This window comes from Hemiscyllium ocellatum, chromosome 43 (assembly GCF_020745735.1).
Source record: "Hemiscyllium ocellatum isolate sHemOce1 chromosome 43, sHemOce1.pat.X.cur, whole genome shotgun sequence".
NCBI classification, from domain to species: domain Eukaryota; kingdom Metazoa; phylum Chordata; class Chondrichthyes; order Orectolobiformes; family Hemiscylliidae; genus Hemiscyllium; species Hemiscyllium ocellatum.
In genome coordinates this window covers 6,087,768-6,107,085 of record NC_083443.1, presented here as the reverse complement: position 1 = coordinate 6,107,085, position 19,318 = coordinate 6,087,768, and the positions used below count along the sequence as shown (strand labels likewise).

Genomic DNA, 19,318 nt, shown 5'->3' with positions numbered 1-19,318 from the left:
ATCTCTGTGATGAGCAAGGAATTGGAAGTGCCTGCACCATTTTGTGGTTTCATGCCTTCCACAGCAAGCCTCGTGATCTCAGAACAGTTATGTGAGAACCAGAAAATATATGTTAGTCCACTTATTTTAGCTTTCAAAAGCTTTGATTAGCTGCATCAATGAGTTACAGCTCAGGTCAGCCTCAACAGTATCACCACACTGATTGTTTGATAAGCTTTGGGAATGTGCCCAGAATAGCATAAATCCTTTCTTTAGCTAAAGGATCCATCCTGTATCTATAGATGCCTTTGCATGTTCTCCAAGAATATCATCACACCAGTCCTGGTTTTGGCTTTAAATGCCAATTGAATTTATTATACAATTGGTGAATGCATGAATAAATAACAGCAATATAAAATGCATATAATGAGAACAAATGTCAAACCATACTAATTCCTCAAAAAGGAAATAATAAATGTTATACAATATACATAATAAACTGTAATTTTTAAATTAAACTTTTGTTTATAGTTATTTCTTCCTTTGATATTTGCCATATACAGAAAATTCCCATCAAAACCTGAGCTTTGTGAAAGTTTAAGACCAAATTTGAATCCCACAGACCTAACCACATTCTCACCACCTAAAGCACTTGTAGAAATTTGAATAACTCTTAGCTGAATTCAAAAGGAGCCGCCACTAACACAAAACCAAATAAGTTGCAAGTTTCAAGCACTGACAGTAATGTGACTGTCAGCAGCTGCAAACATATATTCCAGTGCTCAGTGCAGCCTCAGATATCCAAGCAGGACAATGCTGGCTAACCCGTGAAAGGACACCCCTGAGTTAGAAGATGCTTAATAAACCATGTATTTAAAACACAATCCATTTAGACAGGATTGAATAATAAATATTCCTGAACAATTTATTCTTTTTTTTTTCCTCTGGAGTCCTGTACTCATTAAGCACTTTGCCATGTCCGGCATGAGGAATCACCATCAAACACAATGGAGATACAGCACAAGTTGGAAACAGAGTAAAGCACCCGTTACACACCTCATTTAACACTGCCAGGGCAGGTACAGCACAGGATTAGGTAGTATGAAGTTCCCTGTACTCTGCTCCCGTCAAACACTCCTAAGGCAGCTCAAGCATGGGGTTAAATGTAGAGTAAAGCTCTTTTTACAATATCCTATCAACCACTCCACAGCGATACAGTACAGGGTTAGGTACAGAGTAGAGCTCCTTCTAAACTGTCTCTCAAACACTTTGAGGGCAAGTATAGCAGAAGTTTAGATAAAGAAGGGGTTTGAAGGAGTACACTATCCCCTTCAAACACTCCCAAGGTAAGAAGTATTCCATATTTCAGCTATCTGTTCAGAGACCAAAACTAATAGGAGTCCTAGCAACATTATATCGAGTTATGTCAGAATCTAGATTAGAACGTATTGTATATTGTGTCTAAATTAAATATCAAGCTAAAACATGGCAAAAAATCTTAATGTTTGTTCACACTTAGTTGACAGTACAGGAATATAGCAAGGAAAGGGGGTCATTTTGCCCCCTAAGTCCGTTCTGTAATTCAGTGAGAGAATAGCACATTCTTAACCTAATTCTGCATACACCCCTCCCTACCTCTATACTTCTTCACAAAGTTAATCTCAGATGTAAAATTAACAGTTGATCTTCCATTAATACAAGATAATCAGAGGGTTAGATAGGATAGACAGTGAGAGCCTTTTTCCAAGTATGGAGATGGCAAACACGAGGGGACAACTTTAGAGTGAGGGGAGATAGGTATAAGACAGGTGTCAGAGGTAGTTTCTTTACTCAGAGAGTAACAAGGGTATGGAATGCTTTGCCTGCAACAGTAGTAGATTTGCCAAGTTTAAGTGCATTTAAGTCGGCATTGGACAGGCATATGGACGTACATGGAATAGTGTAGGTGGGATGGGCTTCAGATTAGTATGACAGGGCGGCGCAACATCGTGGGCCGAAGGGCCTGTACTGCGCTGTAATGTTCTATGTTCTATAGTCTCTATTCAGAGCAGAGTTGCAAATCTCTCCTATCTTGTGTGTGTGAAAATAATTCCCAATTTTCTCTCCTGAACTTTTTCCTCTAACCTGCACCTCCCCAAAATGATGAGCACTGAAGGAAGAGGAGGAGATAGGGAATAGGTTCACTTTGTAACACAAGGCAAATAGGGCAGCTCTGTTCCAACTCTGCCAATAATATTATTTGTAAATACCTTCTGACAACAAGCAAATAACAGAATTCAGTGTGAATCATGTCCCCAATCTCATCTCTCTTTCTGGTACACTGATTAGATTAGATTAGATGCCCTACAGTGTGAAAGCAGGCCCTTCGGCCCAACAAGTCCACACCGACCCTCTGAAAAGCAACCCACCCAGACTCACTCCCCTACATTTACCTCTGACTAATGCACCCAACACTATGGGCAATCTAGCATGACCAATTCACCTAACCTGCACATCTTTGGACTGTTGGAGGAAACCCACGCAGACATGGGGAGAATGCGCAAACTCCACACAGACAGTTGCCTGAGACAGGAATTGAACCAGGTCCCTGGCGCTGTGAAGCAGCAGAGTGAACCACTGAGCCACCGTGCCGCCCTGATCATTTTCTTGGTGTCACTTTCCCATTCGCAGTCTAAATTGTAGTATTTAATCAATATTGTTTCAAACTTCCTCCTCCCCCTAGTCTTCACATGGTTAGATTTTCTGCAATGGTTCCTCTATGAACTTCTCCTTCCTGTCTGTGCAATCTCCTCCAGACTGTCAACCCTTGGGGAGCTATGTGATTCTCAAATTCTGACCTCTTGTGTATTCCCAATGATTGGTGACTGTGCCCTCAGTTGCCAAGGACTTGAAGACTGCAATTCCCTCACGACACTTCTCCACCTCGCCACCTCACTTTTCTCCTTTAAGACAATTCTTAAAATCTACATCTTTGACCAAGCTTTTGGTCACCTGATTTAATATCTCCTTATGTGACTCAGTGGCAAACTTTATTTTATAACATTCGTCTGAGGCATCCTGGAACTACAATAAATGCAATACACTTTGTTCACTTTCCCCTCCTCATCTTCCATTTCAGAGAACACTCTCAATCAATTGCTAGTAGAAATACTTCATTATACTTTCCAAATTTTACCTCCTATAAGGACTCATTTCTATTTTTGCAATTCCTTCTCCTTTGTCACCATCATTCATTGTGATGATGTAATCTTCTACACAAGTGCTTCCAAGGAATCTTCCTTTTTACCCTTGACCAATAACAGCTTCCACTTATGTTAGTCAGGCCCCCTGACCATTTCCATCCCATTTCACAGAATTCTCATCTCAATCTCCATCCCACTAGTCCCACAGCCAGGATGGGGTTCCCTGTCCTTACCTACCAACTCTGCAGTCAATTTCATGAGCTTGACTATTTCCTTCCTCTCTAGCATGATCCCACCAGCAAACACAGCTCCCTACAACTTTCAACATTTCAAACAGACTGTTCCCTCTACAATGGCCTCATCTAGTCCTTCTCCTACTCATTCAGATTTTACATAAAACACAGAAGATGCAACATCTTCCCTTTCATCTCCTCCCCTCCAACTGTTACTCCAATCAGATAAAACGATTCTTTAATTTCAGCGCTCACTAGGTGGTTTCCGCTACTGCGGTGAGACTGAATACAGTCTGCAAGCACAGATTGAGCTTCTGGTCATCTGTCACTTTAATTCTCTGCTCCATACCAACCTTCACTTCTTTACAATGCCCTTTTTTAAAAATTCTTGCAAGGCCAGCAATCATTGCTCATTCCTAATTGCCTTTGAATTGAGTGACTTGTTAGGGACAATTCAAAGGGTAGTTAACAGTCAATCTCATTGCTCTGGGTCTGGATGTGGTGCATAATGTTCATGTTAGTTCTGCTTATAAACATTTCTATTTGTCCCATCACTATTTCTTTTTGTCCTACACCATCTGTTTTGTTATTTAATCTCTCCTCCCTTTCATCCCAAAACAAACTTTCCCTTTTATCCTTTCCACACCTTTGACCTTTTCCTGCCTCTGTACTTGCTTAAAATCAGTTTAATTTCTGATTGTTTCGGATTCTGAGGACAGGCACGGAACTGAAGCGCTGACTCAGTTTCCTCCTCCACAGATGCTGCCAGAGCTGCAGCGTATTTCCAACATTTCCTATTTTCATAATGGAATACTGAGGGTAAGCTAAAACTTGACGGCAGCAAGATCCTCAAAAAACTTTTGGACTCCTAAAACCTAGAGACGTCAGGAATCCCACCTATGTCCACCAACAGCCAAATTTCTTTACCAGGAATAATCAACAGCACTGAATGTCCTACTGTCATCAAATCAGCACTCCAGATCTCCAGGCCATCCCCAAAACGTTTTGACTGGATGGCTGACAGCTGCTTGCCTCCTGCTGCAATTCTCCCATATGTTAAAGAGACAGGTATCTATCCTGGTGCTTTCAAGAAAGATATGGTCACATTTCAACAGGTAGGGACCAATAACTGAGTTCAGTTGTAAATGTTTAACACTGGCCAAGATATGTTCCTGGGATTGGAGACTGGCACCCTGAGTGAGTACAAATTGGCCAAATGCTTTTACACATTGCAGAAATATCAGTAGCCATCATAATCCCATGTGCTAGATCACTCCAATAATGTTCACTTGAAAATATTGATACTCTCCCTGCTTGCATTTCATCAAATAGCCTTTCCTGTAGCAACATCGCATTCGCCATCAGTCGGGGGAGGAAATAAGAATGTTCCAATCAGCCCTCCTCTTCGCCCTCATAATAACGTTCCTGGCAGCAAGACGAGCTCAAGCACTGATATCCATGGAGTAAAGGCTGCGAATCTGAACACAAAGTGTCACTGTACACTGATGTCATCTTCATTCCCCAACCCCACTCTCCATTTAACGTTCCAGATCATGCAGTTTGACCACAATTGCACTCTAGACAGCCTCACAGACAGTTGCAAGTGATGCTGCATTTGGATGACCTCTGTCTCATGCCAAATATTTGGAACAATGACCTTTCCAAGTGATCTAATCTCCACAAATGAATCACACATCCCAATGCCTCCATGTTCCCCAACTTCACTATATTGAATGACTTGGGCAGATGTAACAATGTGCCTACTGAGATGGAACCAATATGGAATAATATGTCACTGACCAATCAGAGGAGGTTTTACATTGCCACTGATAGTAATTTAATTAGCTCACCACATCATATCTCAGGGTTAGTCAATCCTCTCTGATGATGAGTGTTGCATTAATATTTCGATAGTCTTCTCTGCGTTGACAATGCTTTGTGATAAATGGCAAACCAACATAACAATCCCTGGAAACTGACAGTGACAGGACAGAGCCCCAGTCGCTGAACAAATTATTGCACAGACCCATGGACAAGGACTGGGAGAAGGCACAGACTTTGATGGAGTCAACACAGATCCTTGGAGACTTACAGGGTTTGGGGCGGGGGGGGACACAAACAACGGGAGACTGACAACACAGTTTGAGAGTCTGCCAGTGTGACAGAATGGCACCTAGGATTTGTTATGAAGACAGAAATGGCTGCAGTAGAAAGACTGTGCTTTGTACCTATAGTCTGCAGACGGACTGTGGTCACTGAAAAGTTAAGGCTTAGGTGCTTGTATTGAATGCTCATTGGGAGATAATTGAGGTCAAGTGGAAGATGATTTGTGTATTCTGAGATAAAAGATTGACGCAAAATAGCTGCAGCTGTTTCATGGGAGGTGATTTACTCTGAAATACACTGTTTTGGATATGTATAGAGGTGAGCAGGATGCATAGTTTGCTGTATATTCACAAGCTTTACCGTCAGATTGTTTGATATGTTTGCCATGTACAGCTTTTACTGTGTATGCAGTTTGTCAAGCTGTGAGCAGAGGGCAAAGTCTAGGTGATTTCTCACCATCATTGAGGTTCCTCTGTGGAATGACAGTGAGGGGCACTGAACTGGAGCATGATATAAAATAATAGTGTGTGAAAGTTTCTCAGGGTGGAACAACTGGCTTTGCCTGGGATGGTCCATGTTACAATTTCTCATATTTTCCTTTCATTTTAGAATATAGAGGCATTAACGAAAGTACAAATGGGATTTGCAAGGATGACACTAAAACTGACTAGATACTAATAAGGAAAGCCTGAACATTTCTTGTCGAAAGAAACAGAACTGAAGGGTGGCTGGGTACAGACTATTAATGGTATGAAGCAGTCAGATAGGGTTAGCATAAAACAAATGCGTCCATTTGACAAGTGCAAATTATGGATCAAAATTACAAGACAGTCACTAATAAATCCAATAGGGAATATGGGAGAAAATTCTTTACCCAATGAATAGTGAATACTTGCTGGCCCAAGCAGAGTGGTTAAAGCTAATATGTATCAACATTTAAAGGGAAGCTGCAACAGCACATGAGGAAGAAAGCAACAGAATTTGTTGAAAGGGGTCAACTGAGAGTGACAGGAGGCTTGTGCAGGCCTTCACCACAGTACAGATTAATGGAGCAAGTTGCCCATTTCTGTACTATTAAGGATGAGACCTGGAATATTCAGGTCAATAATCTTGAATGAGCCACAGCTGAAGTTGCATTGCCCGCTGTTTAATTGGGAACCGCTTTCCAAGATTGAAGGTGATCTGCCATTTAGTTGCCTAGTGTCATGGGAGCTCCATGAAAGTGGTAAGAGAAGGGCATCCAGGGATGGGAAATTCCTTCCCTAAATCCAAAATGGCAATTCAAACAGAGTCAGATTCTCAACCCCCCAACCACTTCCTTCAAAGGTGTGGTCTTCCTAGACTCAACTGTAAGTTTGCTTCTAGAAAGGAAGAAGTGTGTGGAACACTTGTTTTCATGATGACTCAAGATGACTTGCACCAGGGAGTTTCTCTTATTAATTAAAATGAGATTGTTGAAGCTTGTCCAGTGACTTTAGTGTGGAAATATGCTGGGTGCTTAAGTAGTGAGCCATTCACACTGAGGCAGTCCTTAATCATGCAATATGTAAGCACAACATCCAGGATGCAACAAGTGGTGTTCAAGGTTTGTGTATGGGTACGTTCACTGAGCTGGGAAGTTGGTTTGCAGACATTTCGTCCTCTGTCTAGGTGACATTTTCAGTGCTTTGGAGCCTCCTGTGAAATGCTGCTGTGCTGTGTCTGCTGGAATTTATTTGGTTCCGTTTATGCAGGTTCCAGTTGTTCGTTATAGTGACTGGTATATTGGGTCTAAGTCAATGTGCATGTTGATGGAGTCCATGGCTGAGTGCCACGCTTCTAGAAATTCTCTGGCTGTTCCATGTTTAGCTAGTCTTATGATCGCTGTATTGTCCCAATCGAATTTGTGGTCCCTGTCGTCTACATGTATGGCTAGTAGGGACGGCTGGTCGTGGCATGTAGTGGCTAGTTGGTGTTCATGGATGCGGATTACAAGATGTCTGCCTGTTTGCCCTATATAGTGTTTCATGGAGTCTTTGTAACCTGCATCCACAAATACCAACTAGCCATTAAACACCACAACCATCTGTAGTCAAACACACAGATGACAAGGACCACAAATTCGACTGGGATAACACAACAATCATAGGACTAGCTAAACACAGGACAGCCAGAGAACCTCTAGAAGCATGGCACTCAGCCACAGACTCCATCGATAAGCACGCTGACCTTGACCCATCATACCTGCCACTACAACAAATAACCAGAACCGGCAACCAGAAACAGCAGAAACGGAACCAAATAAATTCCAGAAGACACAGCACAGCAACATTTCACAGGAGGCTCCAAAGCACTAAAACCATCACCGAGACAGGGGACAAAACATCTGAAAATCAGCTTCCCAGCTCAGCAAAAATACTCGCAACCACAACAACACGTAGTCTCATTATTCATGGACAAAGAATGATCTTTCAGAATTCATTCTTCTGATTATAATCTAGTGATTCTTTTTGGAAAGTATGCATGTTTTATCATGATGAGTTCTGATCCCCCTTGGCACACCCCACCTTTTGACACTGCTTTCCAAAGTGTTTCAAAGAAGACCTCTATTATCCACATTAACAGGATCTATCCTCTAGCATAGAACAAAGATTGGGAAAATGGTGAGGCTCCACAGGAGCTCAGTACCAACTTATTCTGCAGCAGATTTAAAGCTGCCTGCCATTACGTTTAGTTCCTCTCCACCAAAATCTCTGCCTCTGAATTTCTTTTACATCCACAGTGCATCTCCCACTTCTAGTATCAACCTGCATCAAGCTGGGAACTCCCTCTGTTATCAGGATCCACCTCTGACATTAGCAGGATGTGTAGATCAGTGAAAAGGTTTTGTTAAAGGACTGCTAAAGAATCTGCACTCCATGCACAACGAGGTTAAATGATCTGTGCTGCCTGCTGATGCTCTGCTGGAAGTGAACCACTGCACAGTCAGCAGTTACATTACACACAGGTTCTGCTTTCTGATACTGACTCATGATTGCACCACTGTGCATCGAACAACTACTGGTCACTCCTGTAGGACTCACAGGGTGACCAAAGTCTTACCATCATCTTTGCCATTATCTTTTCCTTTGTCCTTTTTGTCCTTCTTTGACTTTTTCCCCACCGCCTCCTCTCCAACTGACGTACTGGCAATGGGTGTTGTAGGAAGGTTTGAGACTCCTGGCACTTGATTGGATCCTCCAGGGACATTGTACATAGGAGGAGTAAGCACAGTGCTGATAGTTCCTGCAAGGTCAGTCCCATCAGTTATGTTCTGATGCTGCAATAGCCTTTTTAATAGGAACCTAAGGGCATTTAGAGAGAGGAACAACATCATGGCTAGAAACATCCATTTTATGCACAGAGGAACCTCAATTATCCGAATACCAATTATCCGAAAATTGGATTATCCGAAGGCAATCTCGAAGTCCTGACAGAAAGATTACATCAAAGACGTGTGCCCAACACTGATAGCATCTTTTGTTTACAGTGATTAAAAGTGCTGCCGAGAACAGTCCTGAACTGACGGGAGCCCAAGCACCATCTCTAAATGACTGACCTCCCACGTCCTCTCACTCTCTTCCCACACTTTCCCTGAAGTTCTACATACATGTTCCCTAGATAACATTGTCCTGTACAGGGCAAAGGGGGAACTTGTCAAAAAGTTGCAGTAAAAAGTTGTGTGTGTGTGTGTGTGTCGCGCGCACGCTATTTGTAGACTCACCCCCCCCCCACCCCCCCTTGCCAAAAGGCAGCAGCAGCAGTCTTGTTGTTGGTGTCCAGTTCAGATGCCTGGGAGAGGGGGGTGGGGGTTGTCGGGGCAGTTGTTGGGGCAGACGAGGGGGGGTGGTGTTGGGGGACGGAGGGCAGTGTTGGAGGGTGGGGTGGGGGAGTGATGGGTGGTGTTCGGGGTGGGCAAGGGCTCGCATGTGCTCTGTTGCTGCTAGCCTCCTGAACGGGGAGCAGACAGTAGAAAATTCCAAGCCCCAGAGGAAAGGCATTGCATCAATTAACCAAATAATCAATTATCCGAACGAAATAGTGCCTGCCCATCTTGTTCAGATAATCGAGTTTCCTCTGTACTAGCAAATAAACTAGACTAATGACATCAGGAGAAAAGGAAAATTACAAACCCTGTTAATTTCAAAAGCGTATTTTTGAGCAAAATCCACAGACAGACTTTCAGCTATTTTCAGCAAAACTTTGGTTAATTTGGGGCGGCACAGTGGCTCATTGGTTAGCACTGCTGTTTTATAGTACAAGGGACCCGGGTTCAAATCCAGCCTGGGGCGACTGTGTGGAGTTTGCACATTCTCTGCGTGTCTGTTTGGGTTTCTGGGTGCTCTGCTTTCCTCCACAGTCCAAAGATGTGCAGGTTAGGTAAACTGGCCATGCTAAATTGCCCATAGTGTTATTTTGGGTGCCACGTGTGAGTGAGGGGAGAACAAGAGGATACAGCAGATGAATATGTGGCTAAACAATTCATTCAGGGGGCAAGAATTCAAATTTTAAAATCATTGGGATCTTTTCTGGAGAAGAAGTGACCTGTTCAAGACGGACAGATTGCATCTGAACTGGAAAGGGACCAATATCTTGGCAGCCAGGTTTGCGAATGTTACAAGGGAGAGTTTAAAGCAGATTGGCGGGGGGTGGGGGGCTGGGATCCTTAACAGCAGGGGAGCGGGATCCTCGACAGCAGGGAGGCAACTGCAAGGCTGGAAGGTGATATAGTAATCAGAAATAGTGAAGTGAAGAGACAGCTCAGGCTGGAACATGACAGGGATCAAGGAATACCTATCGGATTAAATTGCATCTATTTTAATGCAAAAGTGAAATCAGGAGGGCGAAAAGAGGGCACTAGATAAGTCTTGGCCGATGAACTGAGGGCATGGATAAGTAGGTGGAATTGATATATTATAGTCATTACAGAAACGTGGCTAAGGGATGGACAGGACTGGCAGCTTCATGCAGAGTACAGGTGCTTTAGCAGGACAGAGGTGGCGGAAAGAGGCGAGCTGAAGTTGCTTTGTTGATTAAGGCGTGTATCACAGCAGTAATCAAAGATGAAATAACTGAAGAATCATCCAGCTTTGTGGGTGGAGCTAAGAAATAAGAAGGGGATGGTAACATCATTGAGGCTGTATTATAGGCACCCAGTCAACGGGAATTAGAGGAACAAATATGCAGGGAGATCGGAGACACTTGCAAGAGTAATAGAGTTGTCACAGTAGGGGATTTAAATTTTCCTAATATAAACTGGGACTGCCAGAGCGTTAAGGGCTTAGATTGGGTGGAATTTGTTAAGCGTATTCAGGAAGGTTTCCTCAAGCTGTATGTAGAAGGTCCTATTTGGGAAAGGACAAACTCGAATTACTCTTGGGAACTAAGGCAAGGCACGTGCCTGAGGTGACCTTGAGGGAAGCACTTTGGGACCAGTGACCATAGTTCTATTAATTTTAAAATAGTTATGGAGAGGGACAAAACTGGTCTACAGATTCAGGTTCCAAATAGGAGCAAGGCAAATTTTGCTGGAATTAGACAGGAGCTTGCAGGGGTTGATTGGAATAGTTTGTTTGCAAGTAAAGGGACCTCTGGCAAGTGGGAGGCCTTTAAAAGTGAGACACCTACAGTTCAAGGTCTATATGTTCCTGTGAGGGTGAAGGACAAGGTTGGCAGGAATAGGGAAACCTGGACAACAAAAGATATTGAGCTTTGACCAGAAAAAAGTAGGAAGCATCACTCAGGTACAGGCAGGTGTGATCAAGGGAATTCCTGGAGGTATACAGGAGGTTACTGAAGAAGGAAATCATGAGGGAGAAAAGGTAGCTTTGGCTGAGAAGATGAGAGTGAATCCAAAGAGGTTCTTTTGAGTATATTAAAGGAAAAAGAATAACTAGAGAGAGAATAAGGCTCCTCCAGGGACAAAGTGGACATGTATGTGTAGAACCGCAGGAAATGGCCAAGGTCCTCAATGAATATTTCTCCTCTGTGTTTACCACAGGAAAGACATGAGACTTGAGAAATTGGGGATGTTAGTGGTCATACCTTGGGGACAGTCCATATCACAGTGAAGGAAGTGTTGGACAGATTAGAATGTATGAACGTGGATAAATCTCCTGGTCCTGACCAGATATATACATGAACCCTGCAAGAGGATAGGGAAGAAATTGCAGGAGCCCCTGGCTGATGTTTTTGCATCATCATTAGCCATGAGTGAGGTTCTGGAAGACTGCAGGGTAGTCAATGTTGTGCCCTTATTCAAGAAAGGCTACAAAGAAGAACCTGGGAACTATAGACTAGTGAGCCTTACCTCTGTGGTGGTTAAGTTACTTGAGAAGATTCTGAGAGATAAGCTATACATGCTTTAGCAAATACAGGGTTTGATTAGGAGCAGTCAGCTGTACAAGGGAAATAATGCCTCACAAATTTGTTAAGAGTTCTTTGATGAAGAGACCAGAAAGGTTGATGAGGGCAAGACGATAGATGTCATCTATATGAATTTCGGTAAGGTCTTTGATAAGGTTACACATGATAGGCTGCTCTGGAAGATTATATCACATGAAATTCAAGAGGACCTGGCAAACTGGATACATAATTGGCTTAATGGTAGGAAGCAGAGGGTAATAGTGGAAAGATGCTTGTCAGATTGGAGGCCTGTGACTAGTGGACTATGTCAGGATAGGTGCATGGTCCCATTACTGTTTGTTATCTATATCAATGAATTGGATGACAACATACAAGGCATGATTCGTACATTTGCTCGTGAGACCAAAAAAGGCGATATCGTGGACAGTGAGGAAAGTTATCAGAAATTGCAGCAGCACCTTGACCAGTTGGAGAAGTTGGGCTGAGAAACAGCAAATAGAGTTTAATACAGGTAAGTGTGAGGTCTTGCATTTTGTGAAGTCAAATCAAAGCAAGAGTTTCATGGTGAATGGTAGGGTCATAAGGAGTGTAGCGGAACAGAGGAACCTTGGAGTTCAGGTGCACGGTTCTCTGAAAGTGGAGTCACAGGTAGACAGGACAGTGAAGGAGGCTTTTGGCACACTGGCCTTCAGCAGTCAGGGCACTGAGTATAGAAGTTGGGAAGTTATGTTGCAGCCGTACAGGATGCTGGTGAGGCCGCACATAGAGTATTGTGTTCAGTTTTGGGCACCTTGTTTTCGGAAGGATGTCATTAAACTGGAAAAAATGCAGAAGAAATTTACAAGGATATTGCCAGGATTCAATGGTCTGAGTTATAGGGAGAGATTGCACAAACTAGGAATTTTTTCTTTCGAGAGTAGGAGACTAGGGGAGGATCTTATAGAAGTGTATAAGATGATGAGAGACATGGATAGGCGAATGCACTCAAGTCTTTTTCCCAAGGAATCAGTTTACAGTTACAGGAGAAAGAACACAAGGGAACCCGAGGGACAATGTTTTTACACAGAGAGTGGTACGCATATGGAATGAGCTGTCAGCCAAAGTTGTTGTGCCGGGTTCATTAACAACATTTAAAAGGCATTTGGATAAATGCATGGATAGGAAAGGATTAGAAGGATATGGGCCAAGTGCAGGGAATTAGAGTTAGCGTGGACCAGTTTGGGCCAAAGGGCTTGTCTCCATGCTGTAGGACTCCATGATTCTATAAGCAACAACAGTTAGAAGTGTTCCTTACCGTCGTTCTTCCTTAGTCCTGATGAATTTCTGCTCTACATAAGCAATTTCATCGCAGAGGGCTGCATTCTCCTATAATATAGATTAATTATACCCATAAATAAGGTCATAAAGAAAGGTTATCTTTGCTTACTTAACTCAAAAAAGTTCATTCCATACTTCGTGCTGTAGCCCCTCACAGAATGCTTACTATGTTCAGCAACACAGTTTACAACACATCAGCAGCTAAAATGCTTGATAGAACTTCAATAACTGTCACATTTTTTGTCATTTTTACAGTTCATTATTTCTCAGGTTCAGCATTTCTTGCCCATCCCGAAAAAAGCCATGATAATCTGAGTCAACTGCATCACTTCTGTCCAATGTCTTGGTAAATAATATTTTGCTTAGGTTCCCTACAGTATGTAAACAGGCCATTCGACCCAACAAGTCCACACCGATCCTCCAAAGAGTAACCCACCCAGACCCATTCCCCATATTTACCCCTGACTCATTACAGCTGTACTGAGGGAGGATATTCCCGGAAATACATCCAGGGAAGCTATTTGGGTGGAACTGAAAAATAAGAAAGGGATGATCACCTTATTGGAATTGTATTGTAGACCCTCTAATAGTTAGAGGGAAATTGAGAAACAAATTTGTAAGAAGATCTCAGTTATCTGTAAGAATAATAATATGGTTGAGGAATTTAACTTTCTAAACATAGACTGGGACTGCGATTGGAGAGGAATTTATTAAGTGTACAAGAAAATGTTCTGATTCAGTATGTGGATGTACCTACTTGAGAAGGTGCAAAACTTGACCTACTCTTGGGAAATAAGGCAGGGCAGTGACTGAGGTGTCAGTGGGGAAGCACTTTGGGGCCAGTAACCATAATTCTTTTAGTTTTAAAAGAGTGAAGGAAAAGGATAGACCAGATCTAAAAGTTGAAGTTCTAAATTGGAGGAAGGCCAATTTTGACAATATTAGGCAAGAACTTTCAAAAGTTGATTAGGTGCAGATATTCGCAGGTAAAGGGACAGCTGGAAAATGGAAAGTCTTCAGAAATGAGATAACCTGAGTCCAAAGAAAGTATATTCCTGTCAGGGTGAAAGGAAAGGCTGGTAGGTATAGGGAATGCTGGATGAAATTGAGGGTTTGCTCAGAAAACGAAGGAAGCATATGTAAGGATAGATCGAGTGAATCCTTCGAAGAGTATAAAGTCAGTGGAGCATACTTAAGAGAGAAATCAAGAGGGGAAAAAGGGACATGAGATAACTTTGGCAAATATAGTTAAGGAGAATCCAAAGGGTTTTCAACAATACATTAAGGACAAAAGGGTAACTAGGGAGAGAATACGGCCCCTCAAAGATCAGCAAAGCGGCCCTTGTGTGGAGCCACAGAAAATGGGGCAGATACTAAACAAATATTTTGCATCAGTATTTACTGTGGAAAAGGATATGGAAGATATAGAATGTAAGGAAATAGACGGAGACACCTTGCAAAATGTCCATATTACAGAGGAGGAAGTGCTGGATGTCTTTGAAACGCATAAAAGTGGATAAATCCCCAGGACCTGATCAGGTGTAGCCTAGAACTCTGTGGGAAGCTAGGGAAGTGATTGCAGGGCCTCTTCCCAAGATATTTGTATCATCAATAGTCACAAGTGAGGTGCCGGAAGGCTAACGTAGTGCCACTGTTTAAGAAAGATGGTAAGGACAAGCCAGGGAACTATAGATCAGTGAGCCTGACTTCAATGGTGGGCAGTTGTTGGAGGGAATCCTGAGGGACAGGATGTACATGTATTTGGAAAGGCAAGGACTGATATGGGATAGTCAACATGGCTTTGTGCATGGGAAATCATGTCTCACAAACTTGATTGAGTTTTTGAAAAAATAACAAGAGGATTGATGAGGGCAGAGCAGTACATGTGATCTATATGGACTTCAGTAAACATTTGACAAGGGTCCCCATGGGAGACTGGTTAGCAAGGTTAGATGCCATGGAATACAGGGAAAACTCGCCATTTGGATACAGAACTGGCTCAAAGGTGGTGGAGGGTTGTTTTTCAGACTGGAGGCCTGTGACCAGTGGAGTGCCACAACGATCGGTGCTAGGTCCGCCACTTTTTATCATTAATATAAATGATTTGAATGGGAGCATAAGAGGTATAGTTAATAAGTTTGCAGATGACACTAAAATTAGAGGTGTAGTGGTCAGCGAAGAAGGTTACCTCAGATTACATCGGGATCTTGATCAGATGGGCCAATGGGCTGAGAAGTGGCAGATGGAGTTTAATTCAGACAAATGTGAGGTGCTGCATTTTGGGAAGGCAAATCTTAGCAGGACTCATGCACTTAATGGTAAGGTCCTAGGGAGTGTTGCTGAACAAAGAAACCTTGGATTGCAGGTTCATAGCTCCTTGAAGGTAGATAGGATAGTGAAAAAAGCATTTGGTATGCTTTCATTTATTGGTCAGGGTACTGAGTACAGAAGTTGGGAGGTCACGTTGCAGCTTTAGAGGACATTGGTTAGGCCACTGTTGGAATATTGTGTGCTATTCTGCTCTCCTTTCTATTGGAAAGATGTTGTGAAACTTGAATGGGTTCAGAAAAGATTTACAAGGATTTTGCCAGGGTTGGAGGATTTGAGCTATAGGGAGAGATTGAATGGGCTAGGGCTGTTTTCCCTAGAGCGCCAGAGGCTGAGGGGTGATCTTATAGAGGTTTATAAATCATAAGGGGCATGGATAGAATAGACAAAGTCTTTCACCACCACCTTCACTCAGAGGGATCTGGATGGGTATATTAATAGGAAGGGTTTGGAGAGATATGGGCTAAGCGCTGACAGGTGGGACTAGATTGGGTTGGAATATCTCGGCACGGACGAGTTGGACCAAAGGATCTGTTTCCATGCCATACATCTTTGTGACTCTAGTGCAACTAACATTATGGGCAATTTAGCATGGTCAATTCACCTAACCTGCATATCTTTGTATTGTGGGAGGAAATTGAAGCAGCAGGAGGAAACCCACGCAGACACAGGGAGAAAGCATGAACTCCACACAGACAGTCGCCCAAGGCTGGAATCGAACCCGGGTCCCTCGCGCTGTGAGGCAGAGGGCTAACCCCTGAGCCACCATGCCATGCTGAAGGTACAGTACAAGAATTGTAGCTTCTGAAAGGTCACTAACATTTACACAAATCTCCTTTCCACAATGCACTTGGTACATGTAGTTACCATCCAGAACTCAAAGCCAGATTCAATTTATTAATTAGCTCAAGAGTATCGAGTGAGTAGATACAACACAATGAAACACATTATAATTACTGGAATTTAGAAGAATGAGAGAGGATGTAATTGAAATGTATAAATTTCTAACAGGATTGATCAGATTAGATGCAGGGAGGACGGAACCAGGCTCGGGAGTATGGAACCAGGAGATAAGTCTCAGGTAATGAGGATGGCCATTTAGGACTGAGATGAGGTAAAATTACTTCACTCAAAGGGTAGTGTATCTGTGGAATTCTCTTCCACAGAAGGCTGTGGAAGCCTAGTAACTGAATACATACAAGAAAGAGATACTTTTTTGGATGTTAAAGGCATCATAGGATATGGGAGAAAGCAGGAAAATAGCATTGTGATACAGCGTCAGCCAAGCTAATGTTCAACAGCAGTGAAGGCTTGAAGGATTGAATGGCCTATTCAAGCCCTGAGTTTCTATGTTTCTGTGTTCCATGAAATAGTAAGTATGAATAAGAACTGCATATTCCTGTCGCCAACAGACAGCAGTACAAGAACGCTACTCAAATTAAAGTCAATACTCACAAAGATCAGAGTCTTTATAGTCTTCCGCAGCCGAAGGTACTTAATTCTATACTTCTCATTCAGAGTCTTCTTCAAAACTTTTTTCAATTTGGGTTTTGATTCCTGGAAGATGGAGGGGGAGGGGAAGTTGGAGAGATGGTCCATTAACTGAGGATTAGGATACTCAGGCGGATGAGTCACTGGTACAAGAAAAGGCTGTGCAGGGTATGTCTGGAGTAGCTGCTGTCGTTCCTTCTCCGTCTGGAAAGCAAAAAAATGGACCATTTCAGAAGAAATAGGCTTTCCTGTCCCCTGTGCCCCCTTTCTCTGGCACAGTGTGAAGACACGCCCCCTCTGATTGTGCTCCTCTGAAGTATCTTAAAATGCTTTATTACATTAAAGATGCCACATAAACACAAATTGTTGTGGTAAAGGTCTCCTGATTGTCAGGTCAAAATTTTGACAGGGCTGAAAGAAACTATCCTCAAAAGTTGTATCTGACCAGTTTTTCGCCCCCCTTTTCAAAATCAGTGACTAAGAGTCACACAGACACCATCCCTCTGGTATCAAAACCCAAAATGTATTGCATGTTTCTTAGTTGAATATTTAACAATGGTTTGTTGCTCCATCTTGTTTTTAAATTCACTCGTGGTTTTTTAAATTCATTAGTGAAATGTGGGCATAGTTGGCTGACCAGTATTTATTGCCTGTCCCTACTTGCCCTTAAGAAGGTGGTGGTGAGCAGTCTTCTTGAATCGCTGCAGATCACATGCTGTGGATTGACCCAAAATGCCTTTAGAAAGAGAATTCCAGGATTTTGACCCAGTGACACTGAAGGAACGGCGATGTATTTCCAAGTTAGGATAATGAGTGGTTTGGGGGCAACTTGCAGGTGGTCAAGTTCCCATGTACCTGCTGCCATTGTCCTTCTAGATGTAAGTGGCCGTGGGTTTGGAACATGCTGACTGAAGATCTTTGGTGAATTTCTACAGTGCACATTGTAGATACTACACACAGTACACACAAGTCTAACATCATCTATTGCCGACGTAGGTGTCCAGATGACTACCGTTCAAGGTAGGGGGTCCTGGTTAATACTTTCTCCTCAGGTGGTAGAACACCTGTAGCCACAGACAATTTCTATAGCCAAGAACTAACCCAGCACTAGACACTGACCAGGTCTATATCTAGAAACCTGATGAGGTTTGCTGGGTTATTTAAACCATTACTGACAATGTGCAGAAGCATCCACAGTTTACTCATATTACAACTTCATACACCATACAGAACTCAATTCATCACTAGTGGCACTGGCCCCACACACACAAAGCAATTTATTCCAGCAATTATCTCTCTGCTTCTTTCCCAATCTCATTTTTTTTGTGTCCCACTCATTCAATCACCTGGCGTACCACATTATTCTGAAAATTCTTAGTCTTTTCAGGAAGGTAATGGGATAATGGCTGAGAGGAAACAAGAGCAAGGGTTAGGGTAATGGAAGGAGTGTGATATAGAACTGCCAGGATTTCAGAGAACTTGATGGAATTCCTATGTGTGTGGACCAATTTATTTTGGGGGACAGGCAGTTTAGGTCATGCTCGATCCTGGAGTGGCCAAGACATAGAGGAATTTATGGGCGACACAAGAAGTCTGGGAACATTGTTGGATGCTGCAGGATGATGCTGGGGAATGCCAACAACAGCCAAGAAGGAAACTAGTAAAACTTAGGAGGATAGGGACATGGAAAATCTGGAGAGATCCTGGAAGATTCAATAAACTTGGATATGGCAGAAACAAAATGGACTGGACTTTGGAGGTACTAGAAATTTAACACCAGCGACACAGGTTATACAAGACTCTTGAAGGATTAATGGGGTCTTGTCCTCATCGGCAGGCATTTTTAATTGTGCTGGAACATGGAATGTAATACTCTGTATTCATAATACGAGTCTGCTTGCACTGATTTATAGCCAACCTTGACAATAAATATTGATGAAAATTAACTGATTCGGCACTTCTCTGTTTTTTTTAAAAACACAATGCCAGGAGAAACTCTCATCTGCTTACATACTTCTCGTCTCTAAAATAATCTCTCTTGTTCCTGTTTCATGTCTACAGATTCCCACCTACTTCCTAAAATAAAACACATCTTTAAGCAGAATCTTTTGTGGTCTCAGGACATCACAAAATGTTTTACAGCAACAAAAACTTCTGAAGTGTACTCACGACCATAATGTAAGAAATGCAGTCTTTCCCATAAATGGCAAAGAGCACCAGCAATTGTCCAGATAATTTGTTCCGCTAATATAAATTGAGGGATAAATACCTTACAGAACTCTTGAGAACGCCTGCAAC

At 42.6% G+C, this 19,318-nt stretch overlaps 1 protein-coding gene across 1 annotated transcript in view; it reads right to left on the bottom strand.

Annotated features, from left to right (window-relative positions):
- Positions 1 to 336: 336 nt before the first annotated feature.
- Positions 337 to 19,318, bottom strand: part of tbrg1 (transforming growth factor beta regulator 1) — a 65,358-nt gene continuing 46,376 nt past the window's right edge. The window contains exons 7-10 of the mRNA XM_060854109.1: positions 16,985 to 17,224; positions 13,179 to 13,249; positions 8,582 to 8,823; positions 337 to 4,872 (exon numbers count right to left, since the gene is read on the bottom strand). Coding sequence (XP_060710092.1) covers positions 4,787 to 4,872; positions 8,582 to 8,823; positions 13,179 to 13,249; positions 16,985 to 17,224 — 639 coding nt within the window. The 3' untranslated portion in view covers positions 337 to 4,786. The remainder of the gene's footprint in view (positions 4,873 to 8,581; positions 8,824 to 13,178; positions 13,250 to 16,984; positions 17,225 to 19,318) is intronic.